The sequence below is a fragment of the Dermacentor albipictus genome, unplaced genomic scaffold (assembly GCF_038994185.2).
Source record: "Dermacentor albipictus isolate Rhodes 1998 colony unplaced genomic scaffold, USDA_Dalb.pri_finalv2 scaffold_20, whole genome shotgun sequence".
Lineage (NCBI taxonomy): Eukaryota > Metazoa > Arthropoda > Arachnida > Ixodida > Ixodidae > Dermacentor > Dermacentor albipictus.
This window is the reverse complement of record NW_027225574.1, coordinates 4,720,313-4,745,849: the sequence shown is the minus strand read 5'-3', so window position 1 is coordinate 4,745,849 and position 25,537 is coordinate 4,720,313. Positions and strand designations below refer to the sequence as shown.

General features: G+C 44.0%; 1 protein-coding gene across 13 annotated transcripts in view; it reads right to left on the bottom strand.

Annotated features, from left to right (window-relative positions):
- Nucleotides 1–25,537, bottom strand: part of LOC139052213 (rap guanine nucleotide exchange factor 2-like) — a 784,545-nt gene that overhangs the window by 8,104 nt on the left and 750,904 nt on the right. For all 13 annotated transcript variants that reach the window (XM_070529294.1, XM_070529299.1, XM_070529298.1 and 10 more), the window contains 6 exons: nt 23,540–23,623; nt 21,975–22,049; nt 18,158–18,229; nt 15,256–15,982; nt 10,560–10,664; nt 8,432–8,539 (listed from right to left, as the gene is read on the bottom strand). In XM_070529294.1, coding sequence (XP_070385395.1) covers nt 8,432–8,539; nt 10,560–10,664; nt 15,256–15,982; nt 18,158–18,229; nt 21,975–22,049; nt 23,540–23,623 — 1,171 coding nt within the window. The remainder of the gene's footprint in view (nt 1–8,431; nt 8,540–10,559; nt 10,665–15,255; nt 15,983–18,157; nt 18,230–21,974; nt 22,050–23,539; nt 23,624–25,537) is intronic.

The window sequence follows — 25,537 nt, the reverse complement described above, 5'->3', positions numbered from 1 at the left end:
AGACTTATTTTAAGAGAAAATGTGTTCTTAAGAGTCCGTGTACTTCTAGCGCATTTCAAATCGCCCGTCCTCAGATCGAGGTGTGGTGACGTCATGGTCTCATAGTGACGTTGCGCCGTCGGTGAGTAAAACGGCGCCCGCAGACGGCGCTACGGCTTTTCTGCGCAAAACGCAAACGCACCGCCAGAAACAGAGCCAAGGCAGAGCTGACAGCAGCGCGAAAGCGGAACTATGGTGGCTAGCGGAAGGGAAAGCCCGCGACGATAAGCTGGGTCTTTATTTTACGACGCCAACTTTGACGCTTGCTCGTTGCAATGTACGACCCTGACAATGACACATTGGCTTGTGATGCTGGGCTCGACTTCAGCGATTTAAGCACTGATGAACATGACCTGCTGATGAGGGCTCGTGCTGCTGGCGTCGTTGCGCACTACTACGACGGCAACTGTATGTCATGGCTGTACATATTCGCGCATTTGTAGCTTTTCCTTTGTGAAAACCAAATGCCGCACTCACCGCCCCCGTCTCCGACCTGCAGTTGTTCTTGCGCTTCGGAGAATGCAGGCGGGACCGACGGAACAGCGCTACGGGAAAGCATTGCTTTGAAAGGCACTCCACATGACTTCAGTAAGTCGGCGTTGAACTCGTAATCCCTCTGGACGAAAGTGCAGCGAGCACACTGCGATTTTTCGGCGCTTTTCCAACGCGCTGTGGCAGAGGTACGGCACTTAACCACTTTGAACGGAGAGGTTCACTCGTTGGCACACAGTGATAAGTAATGTTGGATTCACCGCTGCAACTGCCCTTGGCCAAGTTCCGCGAACTGTTCATGCGTCCCACGACATCACATGGACGTGGCATTCTCACTGCTTGTTCTAAATGCAAGTTTCGCGAGCCAGCAGAACCAGCACAGCATGACGCGATAATGAAACAACTGAAACTCCAAAGCGCGCGCGGCGCAGAGTCGAGCGAAAACAAAACCTTTCGACCACCCATACTACTGAATGGTAACGTCGAAATTTTATTTTTTCTTAGAATTGAACAGAAGTAGACAAGTAGCATTTTCTTCTGTCTTATGTAGCTGAGTACTAGTGCCTAATTATGATGAGGAGTGCCTTCGTCATCGGGCTAGTACCGGAATGTCGCTAGGGAGATCTCAAATCGTGTCATGCATTTACCTCAATTTCTCGGTTACTAAAGCTTTGTTCGTGATTATATTGACGTCTTACGACGTTCTAGTGCATTGCTTTATCACTTTAACTTGACTTCATAGTAACCTTTAGTGTCCCTTTAAACACAGAAACATGGCAGCAATACTATGTTCTATTTAGAACTAAAGTGACAGTACAATAGTGATAAGCACCCCTACAGGGAGCACAAAAAAAATGAACAAGTAAACAGGGCATAGTGCTGCATACTCAAGTGTATTCGTCTACACTCGTTACAACGGACCCGCATACAACGGACTTTCGGATATAAGGACCATATTTCAACTTTAGTTTGCTGTACCTATTTTATTAATGCAATGAAGTTCGCTTTTAATGGACCGTGCTACAACGGACAAAATTAGCGTGAGTTTTCTCAAAATAGGGCGTATAAAATGGACTTTTGCCATGTCAACACGGGCTGACAACTGACTTGCCAGGGCAAGCCAACAATCGTGGCCCAATATCGCGCGCGTGAGAGCAGCCGGGCGGAAGCGCACCGTCTTGTTTCACGCTCGAGGCACAGGGCAGAGGCGAGGGAGTTCTACTCCGGCGGCTGCTGCTTACGGCCGCGGTATCTTGAAAGCAATATGGGCAAAGTGCGCGCCCGCACAGGCCTCATCTTCAAAGCGATTTGCGATGTGTAAAAAGTGCGCCCAGTGCCGGTAGCTTCGTATGCGCTGTGCTTTCCACGATCGCCTTAAAGAGAGAGAGGGCGCGAAGGTCAATTGACTCGCTAGTGCTGCCGCGATTCCTCACCCTAACATTATAAGAGCGACTTTCTGCGGTCATCGAGCGAGATGTGTCCATGTTTACCTGTGCGCGCGTGACATCATGCTTGTTAATGTAGTTAGTATGCGAATGTTTACAACTTTATACGGCCGATAACGCTACTAACCTTTCTTCGCATACCTATCTACTAATTAGCTATTGCAATCGATGCTTCCCCTTTTTGGGCGAAACTGACTTTCTTGGCTCGTGTTTTACTTCGGACATTCTTCACTCACTCTTTGCAATGACACTGTTACACATCGCGACCAAACTTTCAGAAGTGAGGCGTTTCGGCTATTACGGACTTCGGATAAAACGGACATTTTTGTCGGATTATCAGGGTCCGTTATAACGAGAGTCGACTTAATGACATAAAATTACGGGATGCAGTGTTCTTATATGGTCTTATTCCAAAACACCAAACAAAACATCAACCCAATTGTGTGTGATGCCCAATTTACCACTACACCTGCACCAGTGAATATTTTTTTTTGTGCTACCTGTAAAGTGTTTTGTGAATTAACCCATGAGAGGAGACTGGCAATATCAGCAGGGTGTCCCCTACACTTAACGTGGCAGTTATAACTTCAGGAAGACATGCTTAATCTTGCAAATGGGCACTTTCTTTGGAATTAGAGGGGCCCTGAACCACTTTTTATTGAAGTGGAGAAAGGCATTTGAATGAAAATAGGCTATTTCAGAAATACTTTGCCGCAAAAAGGACTCCAATGCGTTTAGCAAAAGTTCAGTTATTTGCAATCAAAGACAGCCTTCACGGCGCTTCCACTCCTTCAATGCCTTGCACTGTGAAGGCTACAGTGGAGCGGGGCGTGTCCACAATGCTCCGTCTTCCGAATGTCACCGTGGCATACAGTTCAAATTTGTTTTTGGATGTTAACGACGATACCACTTCTGATTTTGGTGGCTGCGATGCACCAAAGGTAAGCCAAACACGGCTGTCCTCAGCGAGCCGAAGTGTGCTTAGCCAGAGGACTCGTCGCGGCACCTCGTGGCGGCCGAAGTATCCACACTACATAGCAGACCACAGCTACGCAGCAGACCACAGCTACATGCGAGTAAGTATGCGCGGCATTTGCTTTGTGCACGACAAGGCTAGAGTGCATGCTCGCGCCCATAGGCAGCAGTCTGACCATGCTATGTGGTGCGGGGCTGGCTTTGTCGTTCCCCAGCTTGACCGACAGATAGTAGCTATATCTAACTTGTGCACTTTTTAAGTGCTATCAATCAGTTTGCCAAGGCGTCTGCCCAGAGTGGCCACGAGCAAGCGTGTGCTGGAAAGCATGAGTATGGTCTGACTAAGTTTCGTGTGGATTGAAGTTACTTGAGCGTTAAAAACTTGTCGAAATTGGCAAGACCCGATGGCTATGACTGCTGCGGCCCAGCATGAGCATACGATAGTCAGTTTCTAGAGGATGTAATTATCGAAATTTGAAAGCACAGTTTTGCTTACTTCAGCCTGTTTATTGAACTTCATTAATAAATATACACAGTAACAGTAGGAAGCGCACTGATCCAAATTACCCTTCTTGAGTGACGTCAGCTATTGGCCAATAGCAGCAGTGTATGGGAATCTGCTATATGACAAAATAAAGCACCCGAAAGAGAGCGACTTTGTGCTCCATGTGCCGTGCATATTCACAGCAGTATATGCCATCCACAAACTGTTTTTCACCAAGCCTCCTTGAGTGGCTCAGGGACCCTTTAAGCAAGACTTTTAACGTAAAATGGATGTGAAAGTACAGATAGCGACAATTCAAAACAAATAGGCAACAGAAATCAGACATCAATTTCATTTGCCACATTAAATTGACAGCAGTAAGACCATATACAACAATGCACAATATGTAAAGAAAATGCGAGTCTACCTGTCTATTTAGGTTTTGTAAATGTGGCCAAAGCAGGCCCTTGACAACCTTGAAATCATAGTCAACCCACCGCGAACTTTTATTTCACGAAGTGCTTCTCAAACACCAAGACAGTTATGTCATAAGCATTGAGCTTTATCAACATTTCATTACAATGTAGCTTCAAAATGAACCCATTCGATTTACACAAACAAGCAGCCGCATCCTTTCCTCCAGGCATGGCAGCTTCACAGGCTTTTTGCTCCTTGACAAATTGATGTCAAGCAGGTCTTGCTACATTTCAATAGAGAGTTTTAGAATTGGGGGCCCAAGCGGCTTGGGGACCCAAAGAAATTGCGCGCCACAAGTGCGCATGCGCAGAACCCAAGCCAGTCTTGGGTTCTTGCGTTCGCGTTAACCCAAGACCCAAAAATCAAAAACTAGCGTGGGCCCCAAGCCGTCTAGGGCCGCCCTCGCGGGTGACAGTGATGACGTACAGCAGATGGTCGCAGAGCAAACTTTATTTACTTCAACTTATTTTCGCCATTTCACGCGGATGAACTCAGTTTTTTCGCAGCGCGACACAAGAAAACACCAACGAAGAGCACTTCGCTTCGATTGGCTTTGCTTGGCTTAGAATCGCATACTTAATTCGTAATACTAACCGGTACTAACACAGTGATTACGTTTCTTACATTGTTCGCTCTTTTTGCTCAAAAATGCATTCTGTTCGTTTTCACTTGTAAGAAAAGAGGTTCCTCTTTTTTTCTTTTTTTTTTTGCTTTCAAGCACCTTTTTATTTTCCACACTTCGGCGTCCCGAGGCGCTCAACCCAACGCTGTCTGCATTCGACCCAATCCTCAAACTCTGCTGCTCATATAAACCCAAGAACAACCGACGCAACCCGGCTTGGGGGCCCAGTGCCTTGCGCCTCCAATTCTAAAACTCTCTAATATTCTTTGCTGACGTCCTTTCTAGTCAATGCTAACCTGAAAGGCACTGCTACTGTTACTGCAGCTGCAAACACACTGCTTTCTGTGAATGCAGTTCCAATTCTGTGAATGCAGTGCTCTGCAAGCACTAGTAAAGCCTGCATGTGATCGACCATTTGTGCTGCATATTGCAATAAATGAAAAGGCCAGTTGGCCATTGGTGAAAACAGCTAATTGGTCTTTACTTTTTTAATAAGCTGTACCTGTCAGCAAAAACTGGACACTGCTCAAAAATAAGTCTTTCAACCACATAACTCCATAAGAGGCCCTAGTAGTACATTGTTTATGAAAGGTGGGGAATGTGTCTGGTATGAAAAAGCATCTCTTCAATCTTCTCGAGCAAAAATGTTTTGAATGCACCTCGTACATGCCAGCTGATCGACAAGCAAATACTGCCTTTGCCACACTCGCGTTGCCCATTTCTTCTTTTTGTGGTTCCTACAGTGGCAAATCAATTCTGTGAAAGCCCACAAGGTGGAGGAACATTAATGAAAGGCAAAACTTGTCATCCACCCGACTGTACCACACAGTTATTAGGAAATCCATACGGGTTCCTCAGAAAGAAAGCTTCACAGTTGAAATATTTATCCTGGTCTGGGAATTAAACCAGGGACCAATGCCTTTCCAGGGCAGCCACTTTACTTCTGAGCTAAGGTTAGCAGATAGCAGAGCAAGGCCAAATAATGGACAGCTTGAAGCACAGGGACACGGAATGTGGCAAATCAGTTCTGCAAAAGCACACAAGGTAAAAGAACACTCATGATATGAAAAAATTGTTATCCACTTGACTGTATCATGAAGCCACTACCATGAAGTCACAAAGGAAACCTACAATGAGGAATCCATATGGTGTTTCTACTGTGCTCCTAATCTGTTTAAAACCTGTACCACCATGCCTTTGCAAAACAATGCACGCTATATTCGATCCTTTGTTGTGCTGAGCTTTGGTATAAGCGCAATCTCGGAGGCTGGGTGGCACAGCCCGACTTCAGAGGCCATACTACAGGCCCATTTGTGTTGTCCTACACAACTACATAAGACACTACCTTACCAGTAATTAGATCTTTTGTTTTTGGTTCTGACCGAGGAACTCCTTATACAGCAGTCCATGACGTTGGGCTAGTTGCTGTCTTCGGTTTGCTGTGCTTCCTCATATTTCAGAGCTACTTATAGCTACATCTCAAGAAATCTGGCCAATGGCCAGCATGTATATAAGTGCATAGCTATATACACAAGAAGTGGTGGGAATTTCAGCAAGTTGAAGGAAATAGCAAGCAGTCTTGATTGAAAGTGAAGACTCCCTGCTGTCAGCACAAGAATTCCTCGAATTATAATGGCAAGTACCGTATTTACTCGCATAATGATCGCACTCGCGTAATGATCGCACCCCTGAATTTTGTCGTCAAAATTCGATTTTTTTCATTTCCCGTGTAATGATCGCACCCTGAACTTGCCGCAGCGATATGTCGTGTGCCAAGTCTAGCTAATAATGATCGCGCTTACCATCTGTCGAATGCTACGCGAACGACTTGTCTGCACGCACCAAACATGCTTAAGTAGATGCCTCATTTTATTACTTTCATCACTTTCCGCACTTCCATGGCAACAAGAGGTACAACCAAACTTGCTTTTATTATGGGTAGGCTTTATAATGGTTGAAGACAACAAAAGCAAAAAAGGCGCCTTTCGATTTTTTGCATCTGCACTCGTGAGCACGCAACAAATCGCGCGCGGCAATGATAGTAGCCACGCTTACACTGATACGTTAAAAGTGTACCCTATTCATACGCCGAGGTTTGTAACACAGCTAAGATATTCGCCCACCCTTAGCGGAAACGTGCCGTGTTAGGGTAGTAGTGAAAACAGATGCCTTAGTTTCCGCAGCACACCGGCCATGCGTTTCTTCACTGGCAGCTAAGCGCGCCCATCTGTTTCTGTCCCCTCAAAGTGGACATGGCTACGTTATTGCCGCAAACTTGCCGATATTAACGATATTATTCATCACTGACACGGAAGAAACTGCTTCAATGCACGTAATGTACTCACGAGAAGAAAAAAAAAAAAAATCGCGTTCGGCGCGTTCGGCTTGCTACGCCGGCCGCCATTTTTGTTTTGGTGTCCCGCACTCGCATCCCGCAGCAAACGCGGGACGAAAAAAAAATTTTTTTTCCGCGGTAAATTCAACTCGCGTAATGATCGCACCCCTGAATTTGCGTCAATTTTTTCTGACAAAAAAGTGCGATCATTATGCGAGTAAATACGGTAAAAGACGTGGAAATATTTCTGAAGATATGCCAAAACCAAACTTCGATGGCATGAGCACATATTTTGTATGTTTATGCAATAACCAATGCATGTATCCCTTTCCAAAATAATTTTAAACAATGCAGCCTTAGTTGCATGACACATAAGTCTTCACATGAGAGCCCAACAATGTCTACAATATCACATCGCACAGACACTCATGAGGCCACTGCTTTCTATAGTCAACAGGTAGATCGAATATGAAATACTATGTACACTCACACCAAGATAATAGGGTCGTAAATATCAAGCATGCATTCTGCATAGACACCAAACCAACAAATTGCAGCAGTTACAAGAAACCATCCAATGCACTTTTGGCATATCAAGTTAACAAGCTTAACAAACACATGGTTAAATTCAAACTCTTCCGTTATTCCCTTATATCGGTTCCCACAAAATTAATAAGTCACAGTAACACACACAAACACACCCACATACAAGAAAGAAAACGATCTAACAGGATAGGAAATTTTGCAGCACAACAAATTGTCACCATGATGAAAAACCAGGCTTATCCAAGAACACCACCACCATGTCTTAGGGTTAAAAAAAAGGGGGGGGGGGAGTAAATGCGTTACAGAGATAATGAGCGTTAGACTCGAAGCCACAAGCAAAAATCATATTAGCAGAGCAAAACCAAAGAAAGAAAAAGAAGTGAAGAGCACTGTAAGCAAGTAGTCCTGCAGTTGCTTGGCAAGACTATTCAGTCTTGCCAAGAAGTCAAGCAAGCAGAAGAAGGTTATGAAAAAGAGCCTGTGCCCTACAAGTAGCTTTTTGAGTGCTTTTGCCCAATTTAACTTTTTCCAGACTTTTCATCAGACTACCTCTACCTGAGTAATACTTGTTGGGGGGCTAGTTGGTGCATGTTTCCAGAAGAGGGTTGTAGCGTCAAAAAAGACAACACATGGCAAGCGAGACGGGACAGGCGGACCTCTACCTCTTTGCCCAAAATTTAACTGCAGCATTCATGTAACCACTTGTCTGATTACACCTGATGTACACTTTCAAGCAACTGTTCATGTGCCAACTGATCTCGTTAATGCGGCCTTCCATATCATTTCAAGGTCACACTGTATGCATACAGCCAAGGACAACAGCATACTGTTTTCAGCAATGATCCATCACATACAAGAGTTAGCAGTTGCAGTCAAAATTACAGCCTGCATAAAATCTGTCCTCTGCCCCTTGTGTGAATTCTGTTCCCAGTGTGTCGAAACCGAAAACTGGTTGCACAAAGAAATATTTGAGAACACACAGCGAATTTGCACTAAAAAGAAGCAGCATGACTTACCTTTACGCTGACCTGGAACAAGTGGTGGCAGGACAGGCACACCATGGGTGAATGGTGGCATGCTCTTGCGGTTTTGCATCACAGTAGGAGGCGACGGAGAACCAGTGCCTGTGGAAGAGGGACAGGTACACACATGTAAATAGGTAACAAGAGGCAAGCAGCTGAAGAGCACAAAGCAGTAAAGAAATGCAAAGGGGCCAATCACAAAAGGAATAATGTCACAATGCAGTGATAATGAAGAAGCAGGACTGCTCAACTGACAATGATAGCAGCAGCAAGCATGGTCATCAAATCTAACAATACAGATATTCAAACTACACATATTTATAGAGGCGTCATTGCGCATTATAAATTTACACTGTGAGAAAGTGCTTGAGTAATCTGTTCTAACATTGTACACAGTGATAGGACAGGCCTGTCTTTCTACAACTGGCTACAACATTAGGGATGCACGAGTACCCTGATATTGCAAGTGCATCGCATACAAGAATAGAAATGTGATAATTTTTACCACGCTAAATCGAAAATGATGTGCATGACAATGTGATAAGCCATGATAATAATAATCATTTAAAAAAACTTAATGGGTCACTCGCACATTTTGGGGCATGCATCCAAAGGGAGGCTAGAATCTGCTGCTGATCGGCTCAACATAGCTGCAGAAAAGGTGCGGTTTCAGCCAATTTCATTGGTACAGTTGAGAGCAAATATCTGGAGTTTGCTAAACATTTTTTTCTTCTTTGCAGCCTATACATTAGGGCTGAAATCAAGTGGTGCTACCTGTATACACCTGTTTAACCAGTGTCATGCAATAATACAATTTCACGTTGCACGGCTTTGCTAGAAGAAATTAAATTTTTTTTTGCTGATGCTGTGGTCTCTAGACTTTTGCTCTCTACTGTACATCTGACATCCGAGCTGCAGTGCGAATGCCACACAAAGCCTGCGGGTGGGGCAGAACAATGAATGCTCGCGCTCTGCAAGTTTATTTTATGTGCACAAATAAAGGAAGCGAAGTGGGCTCTTGCTTTTGCCTTCCGATGCGGGTATGCTCGTGGCCACAGCAAGAAGTGCATGGCTTGAGCTGATCACTCGCTTTTAAAGAAATCTAGCCACATTGCTGTGTGCAGCACAGTTGGCTTCACAGGAGCACCTGTGGTCTGCCACACAACACCATCGCACTTCTCACACATGCCATACGAGGATCTTCTTATTAGAGGACGAGGCTTGGTTGTGGGGGACGGACAAGGCACTCGGACAAGAGAGGAAGCACATCTCCCTGGCATTTATTCCAAAGAACTCACTAAATTGCGACCAACGCTCGCTCTTGCTGTACTTTTTACATTTCTTTGTAATGCAAAAGACTGCATGTTTCTACAAGTGTATTATGTACAAGTGGAAGAATGAACCCCCCGCAGTGATGCCACTGCTGGGCTTGCAAACAACGCTGCATGTAAGGGGGAATAAGTCACATGCTAATATCTCTAATTAGGCATTAGCTGGTCATTTTCACGCAATCTAAGCATGAGACGCCCCAGATATTAACTGCCATCGTACATTCTTTGACACTAAGCGAAAGGACATGCAATTCAGGACATCCATGTACACTATTACTGTACTACTACAGTGCTTCAAAAACAGTGGACATTCCTGGTAATTAGCATAATTCTCAATGAACATCTACTATAATGCTTTTCATCATGTTCAGTCAAGCACTCATCGTCACTGAAGAAGTCTGTACTCTGAGAAGAAGGCAAAATGAGAAATACTGCAAACATGAGATGCATGATCATGCAATGCAGGAACCTGCACTGTATGTGTACATACTACATTATTGCAGAAAAGAATTTTCAAATAAAATTTTTGACTAAGTACCTTTGTATCTAACTTGTACTTTTTACACTAACATTCAACACAAAGCTCCATTTTGCTGCTTGCTTCTCTTGGACAAAGCCAATGCATGCATAACATTTTACAGTCCACAACATTTCAATCATACATACCTGTTATAGTACTGACTGCTTACACACAAGCATTTGCCCTTGCACTGAACAATTTTGCCATAATTATAAAAATAATAGTATCACCACTAATTTCATGACTAACAGCACTCTAAAGGTGCTATTACCTGAAATTTGTCGCTGCTGTGAGCTGCTGTAGCCAGCTGAACAACGAGCAGAATCACTGTCGTGGTAGCTCCCAACCCCGCTATCCGCCGAGGTAACAGAGCATGCTAAGGAAAGAAAATTGCATGCAGAGGATGAGAACAAAATTACACAAGAAACACGGCAGCAAACATTGACAAGTTACATGCACCACTTGTAGACATAATGGTGCACTGTCACTGAGGAACATGGCATGGTTGTGGTGCAAAAAATATAAGTAGGTAAGGTATACGTGTTCTTTTGAAAGCACCTGATATAAAGCATGATCCCCGACATTTCTTGTTCTTTAGACTACACCTGATGTATGTGTCGTAATTTTATTACTTGAGTTCTGGTTGCACTGTGACAATGCAAAACAGGCAGACACATTCGCTGCCATGAATGTGGCTGAATACCTGCGCTAGTACACCTCAATGAAGGGTTGCCATAGGCACTTATTAAGTGCGTACTGGCATGGCACTTTCATTTACTCATTTTATTTGTGTTCAATGAAAGTACAAGCTCTCAGATCTAAAAAAAGTATCACTGTTCCGCCATTAGGGCGAAGCAATGAATGCAATAGCAACATGTTCGAATAATACACGAAGCGCAAGACTTGTAGCTGTAGTGGCAGTATTACTGAAGTAAACATAAGCTGACTAAGTAAAAACGAGCTGGTATGCTAGGGGTCTTCTGCTTGAATCCTGCCATTGGACTGTTTCATTTATGTTTACTAATTAAAGCCAGCGTCCTTCTTACGGTCTTTATCATCCCTTTTCCGTATCGGGTATGTTTCAAACTTCGTTCTCCAGTCAATCCCGGAGGTCGTGCACAGCCGCACTAATAAAATCACATCATTTTCAGGTTTGAGCTCTGTTATTGTTTCTCACTTTTAATATTCAAGTCTGAAAATATTTCAAATAAAAGGCATGCGCTGTCATTTTTTTCTTCTGTTTTTTCATTAGATTTGTTTGTGGGCTGCCATTCTCAAAATTCTGAGCAATAATTTTGTCAAGAATGTAGGTCCTGGTATGAATAAATTTATAGCATATAGCATACATATACCTAAATATATATGAAACCTCACGGCGATGCAGATGGAAAAAATTTGCTCGGAATGTCCATATAATTGCTATCGCTTTAAAAAGTACTTCAAACAACCCAGTGCTCTAAACAATTTACTATAACACACTTGTTTCTACTAACAAGTATCGGCTTTGGTAACCAGGTGGTGGAAGGGTCCTCAGTAAAAACACTTCATCTGCAGGATATCTAAGCCATGTCCCAATGTTTGTGCACCATCTTAGAAACAAATAGGACATCAGCCGAATGTCCAATTTCGAATATATCCGGCCACTGATGTCCCAAGGATACCTCGCATGGACATTTTTCGGCATACATGTGAAAGCACTTTGAGTTTCCTCGTAATGAAATTATTTTTTTCTTACATATTAGAATTGCAATTTGAAGGTATCATGCCTGCAGCTGATGCACACATCTTACTACGCAAATTTTCTGATGCAATTTGCTTTAGAAACTTCAGACAGTTCAATGAGCCACTTGTACATGTCGGAAGGCCCAGAAGAATGAGGAGTATATCGCAGTTCCACTTGCATGCAGGCTTAATGTGCGAACAAGATGTATCTGTTCTTGATGCTTAGGTGCTCTGCCCATAGCATCTGTCACACTGCGTGTGCTGCAAACGTAATAAACATTATAGCAAACACTTTGCAAAAAGCCCGGCACATGTCTGTAAAATGTACTGTACAGTGGTGGTCCAGCCAGTTTAGGATTCGGAGCAAATTCGGGAGCAGAAAAAATGACATTTTGGAGCAGTTTAGGAGCAGCCACACCAGCATTTTGTGGCAGTTTCGGAGCAGAAAAAAATTCTCTTTTGGAACACTAAAGAGTAGTATAGCAGTAATCTGTAGCCATTTGGTGAAGCTTGTTATTACTGTGCAATCAGTAAGCGCAGTTCAATAGTGAAGCAAGGCACGAAGACAACAGCAACCAATTAAGCTTCCCACGGGCGGTGTACCATGCACGCTGTTGCAAACATTTTTATTTGGGTAGGCAAGAACTTAATTTTGTAAACAATAAAATTTTGTAGGCTAATGAGAACAAAGACATGCACTTGAAGCTCTAAATAACTCTAAAGACCTGCCAGCACACTTATTCGGCGTATCGGTGCCCCTTACGACTTTTGGTATGCTTCACCGCGCAACACTTTTGTATGGAGGCGAAGCTGACTTTCGAGAACTGGCATTACGCAACGCGCCGTACTTTCCAAGCTTCGATGACATTGATGAGGATTACAAATTGCTGAGACCATAAATATGATCGCTTGGCGAAAACAAGGAAGGACGGAAGGCAACAGAGGTAACGCCACCTTCCGTTCCATCTTTCCTTGTTTGCGCCAAGCCATCATATTTATGGTCTACTCAGCGATGTGAACCGATTAGCCCAGCAACATGTGCTACTGGAGGATTACAAAGGTGGAGTCGGCGCCATTACTAACAATGGCGAATCGTTTCAATGAAAAACACGGCGCCGCACATCAAGCTTGGTAGCGAACGTCGAAGCAGCTAGGCCTTGCGGTGCCGTGGTTATGGCTACGGCTGCCAGCGGGTCTGCGTGCGAGAGCGCCGGTTCGAGGCTTCGATTAATGCCGTTTCGGACCTGCGGTCATGTCAAAAAGTCCAGAATATCAGACGGCTAAGGTTTTTTGCGTTCGAAATTTTAGACGTTCATATACATTTACTCTGGGTAGGTGGCGGTGCCGCGAATGCGTCCGAATTTTCAGTCATGTCCGAAAAGTTAATCGTTGACTGTATCTGAATGTCCACAAATCAATTCGTGTGGTGGAGAGTATAGTTGCATAACCCTACTGAAAACATTGCATTGCAGTAAAAATGCGAAAATGCCGCACTTTTGCGCGGTTGGCACAAATGACACTTGAGTGGGTGCAGCCAGGAGCAGGCAAGTCGAATTGTAGCAAAATGGCGCAAATGGCACAGTTGGACCACCACTGACAGTACACAGCATATGTCCCTATGATGTCCCTCGTGGACATGCAAGGGATGTCCGCAGGCCATGGAAAGTGCGGCCAAAGGACTGTGTGAGGGATGTTCAACACCACATATTCGACACATTCCTAGAGTATCCATGTTCCGGCAGTGTATGTCCATAGGACATCATTGTGTTCGCCAGGTCATGACATCACGACACAGTGGCTCCCTCCAATCCTGTGATTACTGCAGCTGCCACACAAGCGCTGCCAACAGAAATGCGTGCAGTACTCTTGTTAATTTCTTTACGAGTAACGTCAGCATACATAGCTTTATTGCTACACAACATCAGCAAATATTGCTCTGCCACAACGTAATAATAATGTCGATGAAGCTAAATCCAGCATTTGAAGACCAACTTTAGTATATACCGCATTTATTTGCATAAGGATCGCACCCCTGAATCTTGTCGTCAAAATTATTTTTTTCCTTTGCCGTGTAATGATCGGACCGCTAACTTGCCACAGCGATATGTCGTGTGCCAAGTCTAGCTAATGATGATCGCGCTTACCATCTGTCGAATGCTACGCGAACGACTCTTGAAGAGATACCAAGTGGTCTGCACGCACCAAACATTCTTAAGCGCATGCCTCATTTCAGCACTTTCCGCACTACCATGAAAAAGAAGCTACAACCAAACTTGCCTTGGCTTTATTATCTGTAGGCTTTATAACAGTTGTGGTCAACAACAAAAAAGGCACCTTTCGATTCCTCTTAACTGCACTCGTACGCACGCAACAAATCGTGAGCGGCAACGATAGTAGCCACGTTTACACTGATACGCTAGAACTGCACCCTATTCATACGCTGACGCTTGTAACACAGCTAAGATGTTCGCCCACCCTTAATGGTAGCATGCTGTATTAGGATAGTAGTGAAGACAAATGCCGCAGTTTTCGCAGTGTGCCTGCCATGGGTTTCCATGTCACTGGCAGCTAAGTGCACCCATCTCTGTTTTTGTCCCCTCAAAGTGGTCATGGCTACGTTATTGCCACAAACTTGCCAATAGTAACAATATTATTCATTACTGATATGGAAATAACTGCTTCAATGCGCATATGCACTCACAAGAAGAATAAAAATTGTGTTCAGTGCGTTCGGCTAGCTTTGCCAGCCGACATTTTTGTTTTGGTATCCCACACTGTTACAGCGGCAGCCACCTATTTGTTGACCTGTTGTCATCCTGCAGCAAACGAAATGAAAAAAAAAGAAAGAAATTGTTTTCTTTTTGCGGGAAATTTAACTTGCGTAGTTATCGCACCCCTGAATTTGTGTCAATGTCTTTTTACAGTAAAGTGCAATCATTATGCAAGTAAGTACGGTAGTTAAGATATCTTATACTATAAGCATTTCCCAACCTTCATACTTGCCATGCATCATTCTTTTAAATGCAAGAAGCTTGTAGTAGCCAGTTTCTACAACTTGGAAAGTATGCATCAGTACTCCTTTTAAGCGAGACCCTATCCTTACTGGTCTAAATGCTGGCCAACTCGACTGTGAACACAATGTATCAACTTTCGTTCACCTGAGTTATAGACAAAACCGTCGCACAACAGGTACAACAGTTTAACACATAATGGGCGCATTATGCATGCCAATGTACAAGACTAACCTGAGGCATGAGACTTTCGTAGGGGCAAATTGTTGAGGCTGGTGACGCTAGAACTTTCAGGTGATAGGTCAACTGGTTGGACACTGGCATAGCCCGCATCAGAGTGCGATCGACCGTGGCAGCTGGCGCTAGCCCCTACCACTGCTGTGGGTGCATCGCGCACAGTTGCCGATCCTCGGCGTTTGACCCCAGGTGATGGTGATGCGGGTGGGCGTGGTGGCTGGTGAGGACGTACCTTGCTCTGATCTGACAGAGCCAGAAGCTTACGCATGGCTTGCGGAGAGTCCGTGCCAAACTTGACACCACCTGCCGAGTTTATGGACTTCTTGCCCTCTGAAGTGCTGCTATTGCTACTGGCTGTCGAGAGGGTTGGAGATGGATGCCTCTTCCGTGGGGATGGGTGCCGCTTGCGTTGTGGGTGCGCATTGCTTGGCAAGACAACTGGAATTGCTGAGGGAACTGGATGTGGCTCACATTCGAAGGACATGGCAAGCAGCCGCCCCTCGTCTGCAACAACCTTGAGGTGGCTCAGATAGGCCTTCACACGACGCACCATCTGGGCTTCTTCAAACATTTTCTTGGAGCTGGGCTGAGCTGTGCTGCGCTTTCGCCGGCGTGCTAATGCCGCACCTGCACCGCCTGCAACCGCAGCTGCTGCGAAGCTGTTGAGTGATGCCAGTGCTGGGTTGAGCGGGCCCCCACCAGCTTCCAGCATGCTGTACAAATCCTGCAAGTGTAAAGCAGGAGGGTGAAATGCAAGGCCGAGGCTTCCCAGGGATGGCTTCAAAACCATTCCCACTCGGGATAGAGGAATAAGTTAGGGATGCAGCCCTTCTGGCATTTATTATTAAAATTTCCGCTATACTTTCTTTTTGCGTGTGCGTTCATAACTTAAAAGGGCCACTCACCAAGGCCCGCTGCAAATTTTGGTTACGCACTAGAAACTGTAAGGTGCCATTTAGGGAGCATTTTACAGAAAGAATTTTTCAAATTTGTTTGATATTAGTAGCAGAGGCAGATTGCCAGGCCACCAGGAGGGAAGCTCCACTGCTACCCGAGACACTCTCCCTTTTGCCACAGCTAGCGTCCGCAAGAAACATTGCTTCTTTGCCTTCATCTATACCGGAGCTATGGGGCTGCGCCACGCTCAAATTAAGAGTTTTTTTTTTTTCTTTTCTTATTTTTCTATGCGGCACACTTGCACTGGCAGCATTGAGCGTTTCGTATTGGACGATTTACCAAAGTCAAGAGCCATAGTTGGTGATGTCGCATGCCGTGCAGCATCTGACAGAGGCATTTGTGCATGTGATCTTGAGTCTCTGGCTGGAAGAGGGGCTCTCTCGAGAGTAAGGGTGTGTAAGCTCTTGTTTGAAATTTCAGCTGTTCTCGAACTGCGCTTTGCTTTGATACTTTGTCGACAGGATAGTCAGCGCGTTGTCTATGCACCATGTTTCTTAAGAATGTCCGAGCTTGGTAAGGGGACCTAAGGGCAATATGTTAGCATTATTTTCGCAAATAAAATTGTAAAATGAGAGCTATCACTAACCAAATTTATTCAGTAACTACTACTGCCGACTAAAGAATAACATTCTTTTTTTTTTCAGCAATTCCACAAAAGTATTTTACTTGTAGACATGGAGATGCCATCAGTAGCTAAAGGTCTGTGATGTCTGCTATAGGAACAATCGTTGCAAAGCAGTTTCATGTTTGTAGCACAAGATTGCATTGCAGCCGCTCTCAGTAGGTAACTGCTTCCCTTAACTGCTTGTCGGACATTGTTGTACATGATGCACACTACCAATTTACTGCAGTCGAAACGGGCAACTACAGTATTCAAATGTATTACATTAAAAAAAAATTCCGTCATTAACTTCTAGATACACAAAACTAAAAATCAGAACTGAACTATCAAGTCAATCACAGCCCCATTTCATAGCAGAGCAAATCACCGCTTGCATTCATCCCCCATTTAAATGCACTTCCATACATTGTGATCAGGCAGCTGTTAGCAAGTCTTCTGTTTAAGCCAAATTGGGATAGGCCTAATGCCTCCAGTGGCCAAATCCGCTTACCAGAGGTTTGCAATCCAAAAGATAAAGGTCAACTTTGAAAAGGCCCACCAACTCTAGATGGCATGTGCCAAGAGCATGCAGTAACAAAGAAAATGTGTGGCAGAAAGCAATTGTGCAAGTTATCGATAAAGCAGGCAACTTTGTTTTAGAGCTTGAAAATTAATACATAAAGAATGGCAATGACCTTCTTGCTTGCTAGGTTAAGAAGACTTGTTACTGGGCTAGTAGGCTGCTAATTGGATATGCAGCAGCATGAAATGAAGGCAAAATGAAGAAACACAAGACAGACACTGCATTTGTGCTCTCATCTGTGTGTTTAAAGTTTGTCCTGTCTACAATCATATCCGTTATGCCTCTCTTTATATTAGCAAAAGCTTATGTACTCTTGAAAACGTCACTCTTGGTACAGACTCTCGGCACATTACATCCAGAAACAGAACAAACAAGCTTACAGTTCTTTTAAGTTCTCAAGGAGATTCTGCAAAATTTAAACCCCACACCATACATCTTGCAGCACTTTCACTTCTCTAGCCTTTTACTTCACATCTGGACATAACCAGAATTCGTTTACCAGCTCAGGATGACCAAGTGAAGAGAAATGTGCATACCTGTTCTAACTTCAACAGTCATATGAGAGACAAATACTCAATTTGTAGCATCTTATCTGGAAAAGCACACCTGTTAGCTGTGATAGGTAATATTTAGCCTCGAGTGTGCTCCAGAATAATTCAGATAGCCCAGCATTTATTTTTTTTAACCAAAATAGTATTATTGCACACACCACACTTTGCTCCTCCTGAATGTATATAAGGGGGGGTTGAGGTACTTACATAAGGAACTGAGCACATCTTCATCAACTGTCTCACTTCCTTGGCAATCATCCTGAGCTTTTCAAAATTGACCTGTGAATGAAGGTAAGGCAGAGATTTGACTTAAGGGCTCCACAATTAGTATGACACAAAACTAACACACATTATACTGATTTGATAGGTTGAACACCCGTAGCATTCCTGCTACCACTGCAGGGAATGATACACTGTAGCAACAATCCTTTTCAATGCACAGTGCAAACTAACTTAAAAAGTGCACACATGGTACCTTCAATGATACAATTATAAACAAGCCTCATGCAACACTGCACGGACTGTGTGGCAAGCTGGACATAGTGATGTGCTAACTGCAGTCATTCTAATGCGAACAGCGGAGTATTTAGTTTTTGTGCAGCCCAGCGAAAAGAAAAGCTCACGGAGATGTATGATCAACAGTGATAGGCCACTGGTAGTGTTCGTGAAAAATCAAGTTAGTAGTCATACATCTTCGTGCCCTTCGCTGTTCGCTGATCTGCTCAAAGACAACAGACTCCACTGTTCGCATTTAAATCAATGCAAGTAGTACATAATGGACATAAACATTGGAACATAGCGAAATGCCTCTTGACTGAGCATTTTTTTCAACAGCCTTCTCGGTAGAATACACAATGACAAGATCCCTGGACCAGTTGAAAGCCCATGTTATTTGCATTTTAATTTGATGACCTCTCACTTTAGAGACAGCTTCCACAGTCTTCTGAAGGACCTTCTGGAAGTTTTGCTGTATAGGTGCAATTGTAGCTTCAACCCCACGCAAGTGATCAATTGTGGCCAAACTAATGCTGGAGTGAACACTTCAACAAGGAAACTTGTCCTCAAAAGGGCCACTGCAGTTCCCTTTGTCTTCTTCCTTGCAAAGCACTAGCAAATTAACTTTGTGCAATCATGTAATACTACAGAGAGAAGGAAAATACTGGTGCAAAGGGGAATTTCAGTATCTTGTACCAACGCAGTTTCACAACTTTCAAAGCCTTGTGCACCATTAAACCAAATTCATCTGGCAATTATTCTTGACCAATCCAATTCTGGCATATATCAGCAAGCGTAGTGCCAAATTTTAGCATCACATAGGACAAACTCCCCAAAATTTCCAGTCAACTTGTCCTATAGTTTTAAGATCACAAACTACATTCCAAGTACTGTATTTTCTGGTGTATAAGAAGCAGCTTTCTGCCAAAATTTTTGGCGGTGCATATTATACAATGGTGCTACCTATTGTCCTTTTTTTTTTTTTTGCCGAATTCTGAGTAGGCCTTTTTTTTTTAGGTTTTGAGGCTTTTTTTTTTTTTCAACCTTTACAAACAATGATGCATCCTAATTGCAATACTGAACCGTCACCCTGACAAAACTGGAGTGCCAGCTCGTTGCAATGGGTACGGCCACAGCATGATCATCAGCCCACATGTACCTCTAGTACCTCTATGCATTTGTCACATTGTTCCACACGATTCGGCAGGTTCCAGATAGTTGCCATTTACAACATTGTTTGTTCGGTTTGCTAACTTCACGATCCACTTGGAGTATGCCGCTAAAGCAAAAGAGCTACACGGCGAAGTTAAATGCTGATCTGTATGTGGTGGTAGTCGTCAAGCAAGCTGCAAGCCATGAAGAGTCGGAGAAAGGCTGACCGGGCAAGAAGGCGGTGGCTAGAGCCACTGGAAGCAGCAACAACAGTGATTCAGAAGCTGAAGGGAATGCTCCAGCTATGCTACCGCCAGAACTTGCCGAACTTTTTGACAGTGTCATAAGACGAAGACTTTGAAGGTTTTCAGTGAATAAAATGTTTCTCCCGAGTTTATGCGGGACTTTTCTTATTACAAGGTCGTCGAATTTTCCCCCCACAAATTTGGTGCTTCACAAGTGTTCTTACAGAGACTAAGGTCTCCGAGATGTTCACTGGTAAGTACAGCAAGTTTATGTCAACACATAATGAAATTTATTTGTGGCAAATGAGTAAACATAGGTGCGTGTTAAATACTAATTTCTTCTTAAAAAGCGGGGGGTGCACAAGAGGTACATGTGGGCTGATGATCATGCTGTGGCCGTACCCATTGCAACGAGCTAGCACTCCAGTTTTGTCAGGGTGACGGTTCAGTATTGCAATTAGGATGCATCATTGTTTGTAAAGGTTGAAAAAAAAATGCCTCATAACCTAAAAAAAAAGGCCTGTTCAGAATTCGGCAAAAAAAAAAAAAGGCAATAGGTAGCACTATTGTGTAATATGCACCGCCAAAAATCTCACCAAGACGCACTGTTGTATAAGGTGCACCCCCCGCTTTTTGCAAGGTTTTAAGAAGAAATTAGTATTTAACACGCACCTATGTTTACTCATTTGCCACAAATAAATTTCATTATGTGTTGGCATAAACTTGCTGTACTTACCAGTGAACGTCTCTGAGACCTTAGTCTCTGTAAGAACACTTGTGAAGCACCAAATTTTAGAAATATGTAACAGGACAAACAGGATAAAGCAGGTTGCAATGATTTAATTGTTGGTTTCACATGTCAAATCGTGCCATGCAGGAAAGTAAACATTCTGCACTGTGTAATCAAATGTCTTATTTAATACTGACAGGCAACGGTGACACTAACAGCTTTAACATGAATTGCTCTCCTTAAATAGTATATCAGAAAAGAAAAAAGGGAGAGAGGGGATACACGGATTGTAAAATTAATTGCTTCATTCAGCTCTAGTTCAACGTGAACAGCCACAGCACCCTCAGACAAATGCCTACTTCCTCCTTTGCTCGGTTTACACTTAAGCCACGATGATAAATCTTACTTGGAAAGAAAGAAATAATAACATTATCGAGCATGTGTGCACACAGCAGGTGTCTGCAACTGTTAGCTTCTTGCTTTGCTTTAAATATAATTGAGAGCTGAAGGATACACAGTCAGTGTAATCATTTGAACCTTGTCCAGTTAGTACTTAAAAGCTGATGGTGCAGGTGTTGCATTTATGAAAAATTAGCCTAGTTTAGCTGGTTGACAGGGAAAGGCAAGAAGGAGAGTGGTCAGTGTCTGTCCTGTTTACTTGTTCCCTTGTCCTGTTACTGACCAGAAGTACACACCCTGAACCTCAATACCATCTCTGGGCAGTTATTACCTGTCTTTAGCCAAGTAGCAGATCTTTCATTGCATTCTCTGAAACCTGTTATTTTGCCTTCCAGTGTACTTGCTGCACTGAACCAGAGGTTTTAGGATGTCTAATCTTACTAAGAAAGTTTCTCTATTATGAGCATGTCACTGTTGGCATTTCGTAATGAAACATCTTTTAGAAGGAGACAGTGCTCACCAATTCCACGAGTTTTCCTAGAGATTATTAACAGAAGGTGTTGGACAATATACTGGCAGAATGCAATTTTGCTGCCAGTAGACATGAGCTTCTGAAACATTTTTATTAAGGACAGGCCTCCAAAATGTCCAAACATTTACTGCTCCTGCGACTATTACTCCAAACACCATTCTGTGCAAAGCTGTGCCATGGTATCCTTGTAGAAGATTGCCACCTTTCTGGGTGCCAGATGATGCCATGACAGTTTCATGCATGAGCTTTACAGGATATTTCGATGAGGGGTTGAAACTGCTATCTGGTGGCTCTACCCTGTGGCTTTCATATAAACTTGGCCAGTACTAAGGACACTCCTTATATGATCTTCTCTTGTGTCTTTATAACATCTGCTCACTGAATGTGTTTCACTGTGTCCAGTGTTTCACTGAATGTGAAACACTGGACACCTTCCAATGTCTTGTGCTTTGTTGGTTCGGGCACACTTACCAGATTGTCCACAATGGTGTCATTTCCGAAATGAATAAAAGAGAGGTCCTTTTTGACGATTGGATAAAAAGGTATCTAGAAAGACAAAGACTGGCATTAGCTTGGGCAACCTACAGAGCAAAATTTGGTGTCATGTTCTTGTCCCAACAGCCTGAAGGATGCTGTAGTAAAGCAACTGGGTATGACTTCAGTAGTAAGTAACACTTCAGAGAATAGTCCATGCTACAAACTTTCACTATACTTAAGCTAATTTCAGGTTCTCAAATGTAAACCTCTTCCTACTCAGCTCATGAGTCACAAGACATTTAATTGCTAAGGCCTACTACAGTAAAACCTCGTTAAACCGTACCCGCTTAAACAGCAGTTTCGGTTTAAAAGTAGTAAAGTCAATTCCCCGACTCAGCGGCCATTGAACATAATGTATTTTGTATCCGCATAAACCGTACCAGCTTATTGCGTACGCATCGGTTAAAACGTAGCGTTTCCACTTTTCGTCGCGCAAACACGGCGGTGCGTCGTCTCCATCGGGCGGCCCGGCAGAACAACAAGCCTCAGAGATCGGTACAACGGCCTCCAAGCGCCCGGCCTCCAAGCGCCCTGTGCGTTTGCACGTGAAGCCGCATCAACATCAACATCATTTCGACGCCGCATGGACGCCGTGCCAGAGAGCGTCGTGGCGTCGTGCAAGCGAGGACTCGCGTCATGCCGAAGCTAGGATAAAAAAGACGCCGGGTGCTCAGCATAGAAGAAAAATTAGACATCGTCCGTGTTACCGAACGTGACACGGAAAAGTCGGAGCTGGCCCACGACATGGATCTGCTGTTGACTACAGTGTGTGGCATTTGGAATGCGAAGTTGCTCGGCAGCGCTGCTGCGACCGCGAAGAGATATGTCGGCTACGAGGATAGACTTTTCACCATCGTTGCCGCTGTTGTTGCCGAAGTGTCAACTAGCGACAGTGATGAGGACGACACGGAAAGCGACAGCACGGGCTATTCAGGCCCGGCAGTGGCAGAAGCTGCGCGTTACGTCAGCCTCATGAATGCGATCGTCGCGAGAACAGGGGCGCGATAACGTAACTATTCCAAACGAAAAGTTTTCCGAACTCCGGCACCCGGCAATGAAAAAGGCGCCCTGGGACTTATGCAGCACTACTGCGCGCGTTCACGGAGAATACGTAATGCCAACGAGGAATCTGCCTTGCGAGTGTTTGCCGAGAGGAGGGGGGCTGGCTGAGAAGCTGGCACGCAGCTTCAGTAAGTTTGAGGCCGCTGTCGTCGTGCTAGGCCGCCGCGACATCAAATGGAAATAACACTTACGTCCCGCGAAGTGAATAAATACTGCATGTTTTTTCCCCTTTCATCGCACTCTCTCTGAGTTCCGTTTTCGACAGGTAAGTGGGCGATCTCATGCTATTTCGCTTAAACAGTACTACCGTTTAGTACGTACTTTTTCCGAGCTCCGGCCGACTACGGTTTAACGAGGTTTCACTGTAACTGCAAATATCTTAGTCTGCCAAAAACAGAAGAACAAAACAAGTTAATACATTTATTTCATGAACTTACAATTGGCGGTCTGGTTTGTTCATTGTTGATGAGATTGCGGTATTTACACATGTTTCTTGAAGGATCCATTAATTCTTGGAGATCCTGAACAAAGAAAAAGTAAAAAGATACATGCAAAGATTTCACATATGAGTCAGTCATAAAGACACCTGTTGTACCTGGCTATAATATGACCATTATTATACGGCCATTGGTGAAATATATGAAGATAACAGCCCTGCCAACCTTAAAATTTGAGAATGCTACAGTTTCAGCCAAAAATGAAAATTTTGCAAAAATACTAAGAATTTCTATTACTCAATTTGTTTACCGTTTTTATTAAAAATTTGCAGACTGTTGTGCAGGGATGCTGTAAACAGGCAAATGAGCTGCACCGCAAACAGAAATGGTTTTGAAGTTAACACACAAAACATTCATGCGATGGCAGCTGACGTCTCGGTTACAGTCATACATTGGTCCTATGAAACAGGTGGTGCTACTTGGATAGGTACCAGAGTAATTGAGTGAGCACAAAACAGGTTTTTAAAGTTGGTCAAGGATTGCATTTAAGGGTGAATATTCCGTAAAGATCTGCCTGCTTGGGACAACTAACTGAAATAAAAGTGATAAAAATCCAGCCAAGATGTTTATTTAACAACGCAACAATTTGGTTCCTTCTCCGGGGTTGAGGTTGGCAGAGGTGTAGCGGTGCTTGTAAGGGTTTTGTGTTTGCCTCTGGCAGTGACAGGCATGTGCCGGCCTTGCACAAAGCTTGCAAGTAAATTCTGTGGAGAGTTCCTGAAGAACGGTTAATGTTTTTGGTAGTTTTTTAAATGTGCCATGACCCCAATAGAAGCCGCTTCTGGCGATTTTCTCTCTCCAAAATGATGGAGCAGTTGGCGTCAATGCGATGGTTGAATTGCTTGCAGTGCTCTACCACAGCCCTGCACTCTTAAAAAATGGCAAAGGACACCTTTGTGTTGTCGGATTCTTTCAGGTAAGCTTTTTGTTTTGCCAAGATCCTTTGTGCTCAGTGCAGGGTATCCTGTAGACAATGCCTTGCGCTTTTTGCTTTGGCGCACAGTCTCATGTGAGGGAGAAAGCTACTAATGGTAGCAACATCCTTGTATGTGACGTCAGCAGCCACCTCCCTCTAAAAGACAGGCCAATGTCTCGCTAAATATCTTGCTTGTAGGGGTTGGAAACATGGCTCTGCTGACGAGAAAACTCTCCCCCAAATTTACTTGCAAGGTTTGTGCAAAGTCGTTGCACCTCTGACAGGAGCAAGCACAAAAAGCCTTACAAGCACTGCTGCCATACCTGCCAACCTGGCGAGATAAAAAATTGGGAGACTTTTATTCGTGCCAATGGGGGAGGGGGGGGGGAGACCGAGGGGGGGGGGGTGCGTTCAAACTTTCAGGCACTGTTCGATGAGTCCTTTTGCAGGGCCTTGCAGCAGCAGACTTTGCTCACTTAAATATTCGTCGGAGTAGCTTTGCTCAAAACGTGGTCCAGACGGACAGCCCTTCATTAGCAGCAGGTGTTGGAGGGTTGTGTCGCACATTGATGAGCAGAACTCAGCCCTAGTTCTTCGCGCCGTGCTAAAGATCCTCTCACACTCTGCGTTGCTATGCGGTATCACAAGTAAATCCAGCATCACCTTAGCAACTCGGTGAAACACGTTTTCCATCAGTGTTTTTGATTTTTCCAACCACAGCACATCCCACCTTTCTTCATTGTGAATGGCAAACTCAGCTTCGAGAGTATCAAAAACGTCTTCAGCAGATTGAGTGGAATCTCGGGGCAGCAGCTGAGGAAAACACTGAATAAATGCTGATTAAAGAAACGAAGAATCGAGAGCGATGCCTGCGAAATAAATTTCAGATTGGCCATGTCTGAATTCTTCAGAGTTGCGTTTTAGAATGGCGTATCCATAGCACTTCGTTTCATCGCTTTGGGAAATATTTTCCGTAGAAGAGGCCCAACGTGGTCGCTGACACTAATGGGTAGGTTGTGTTC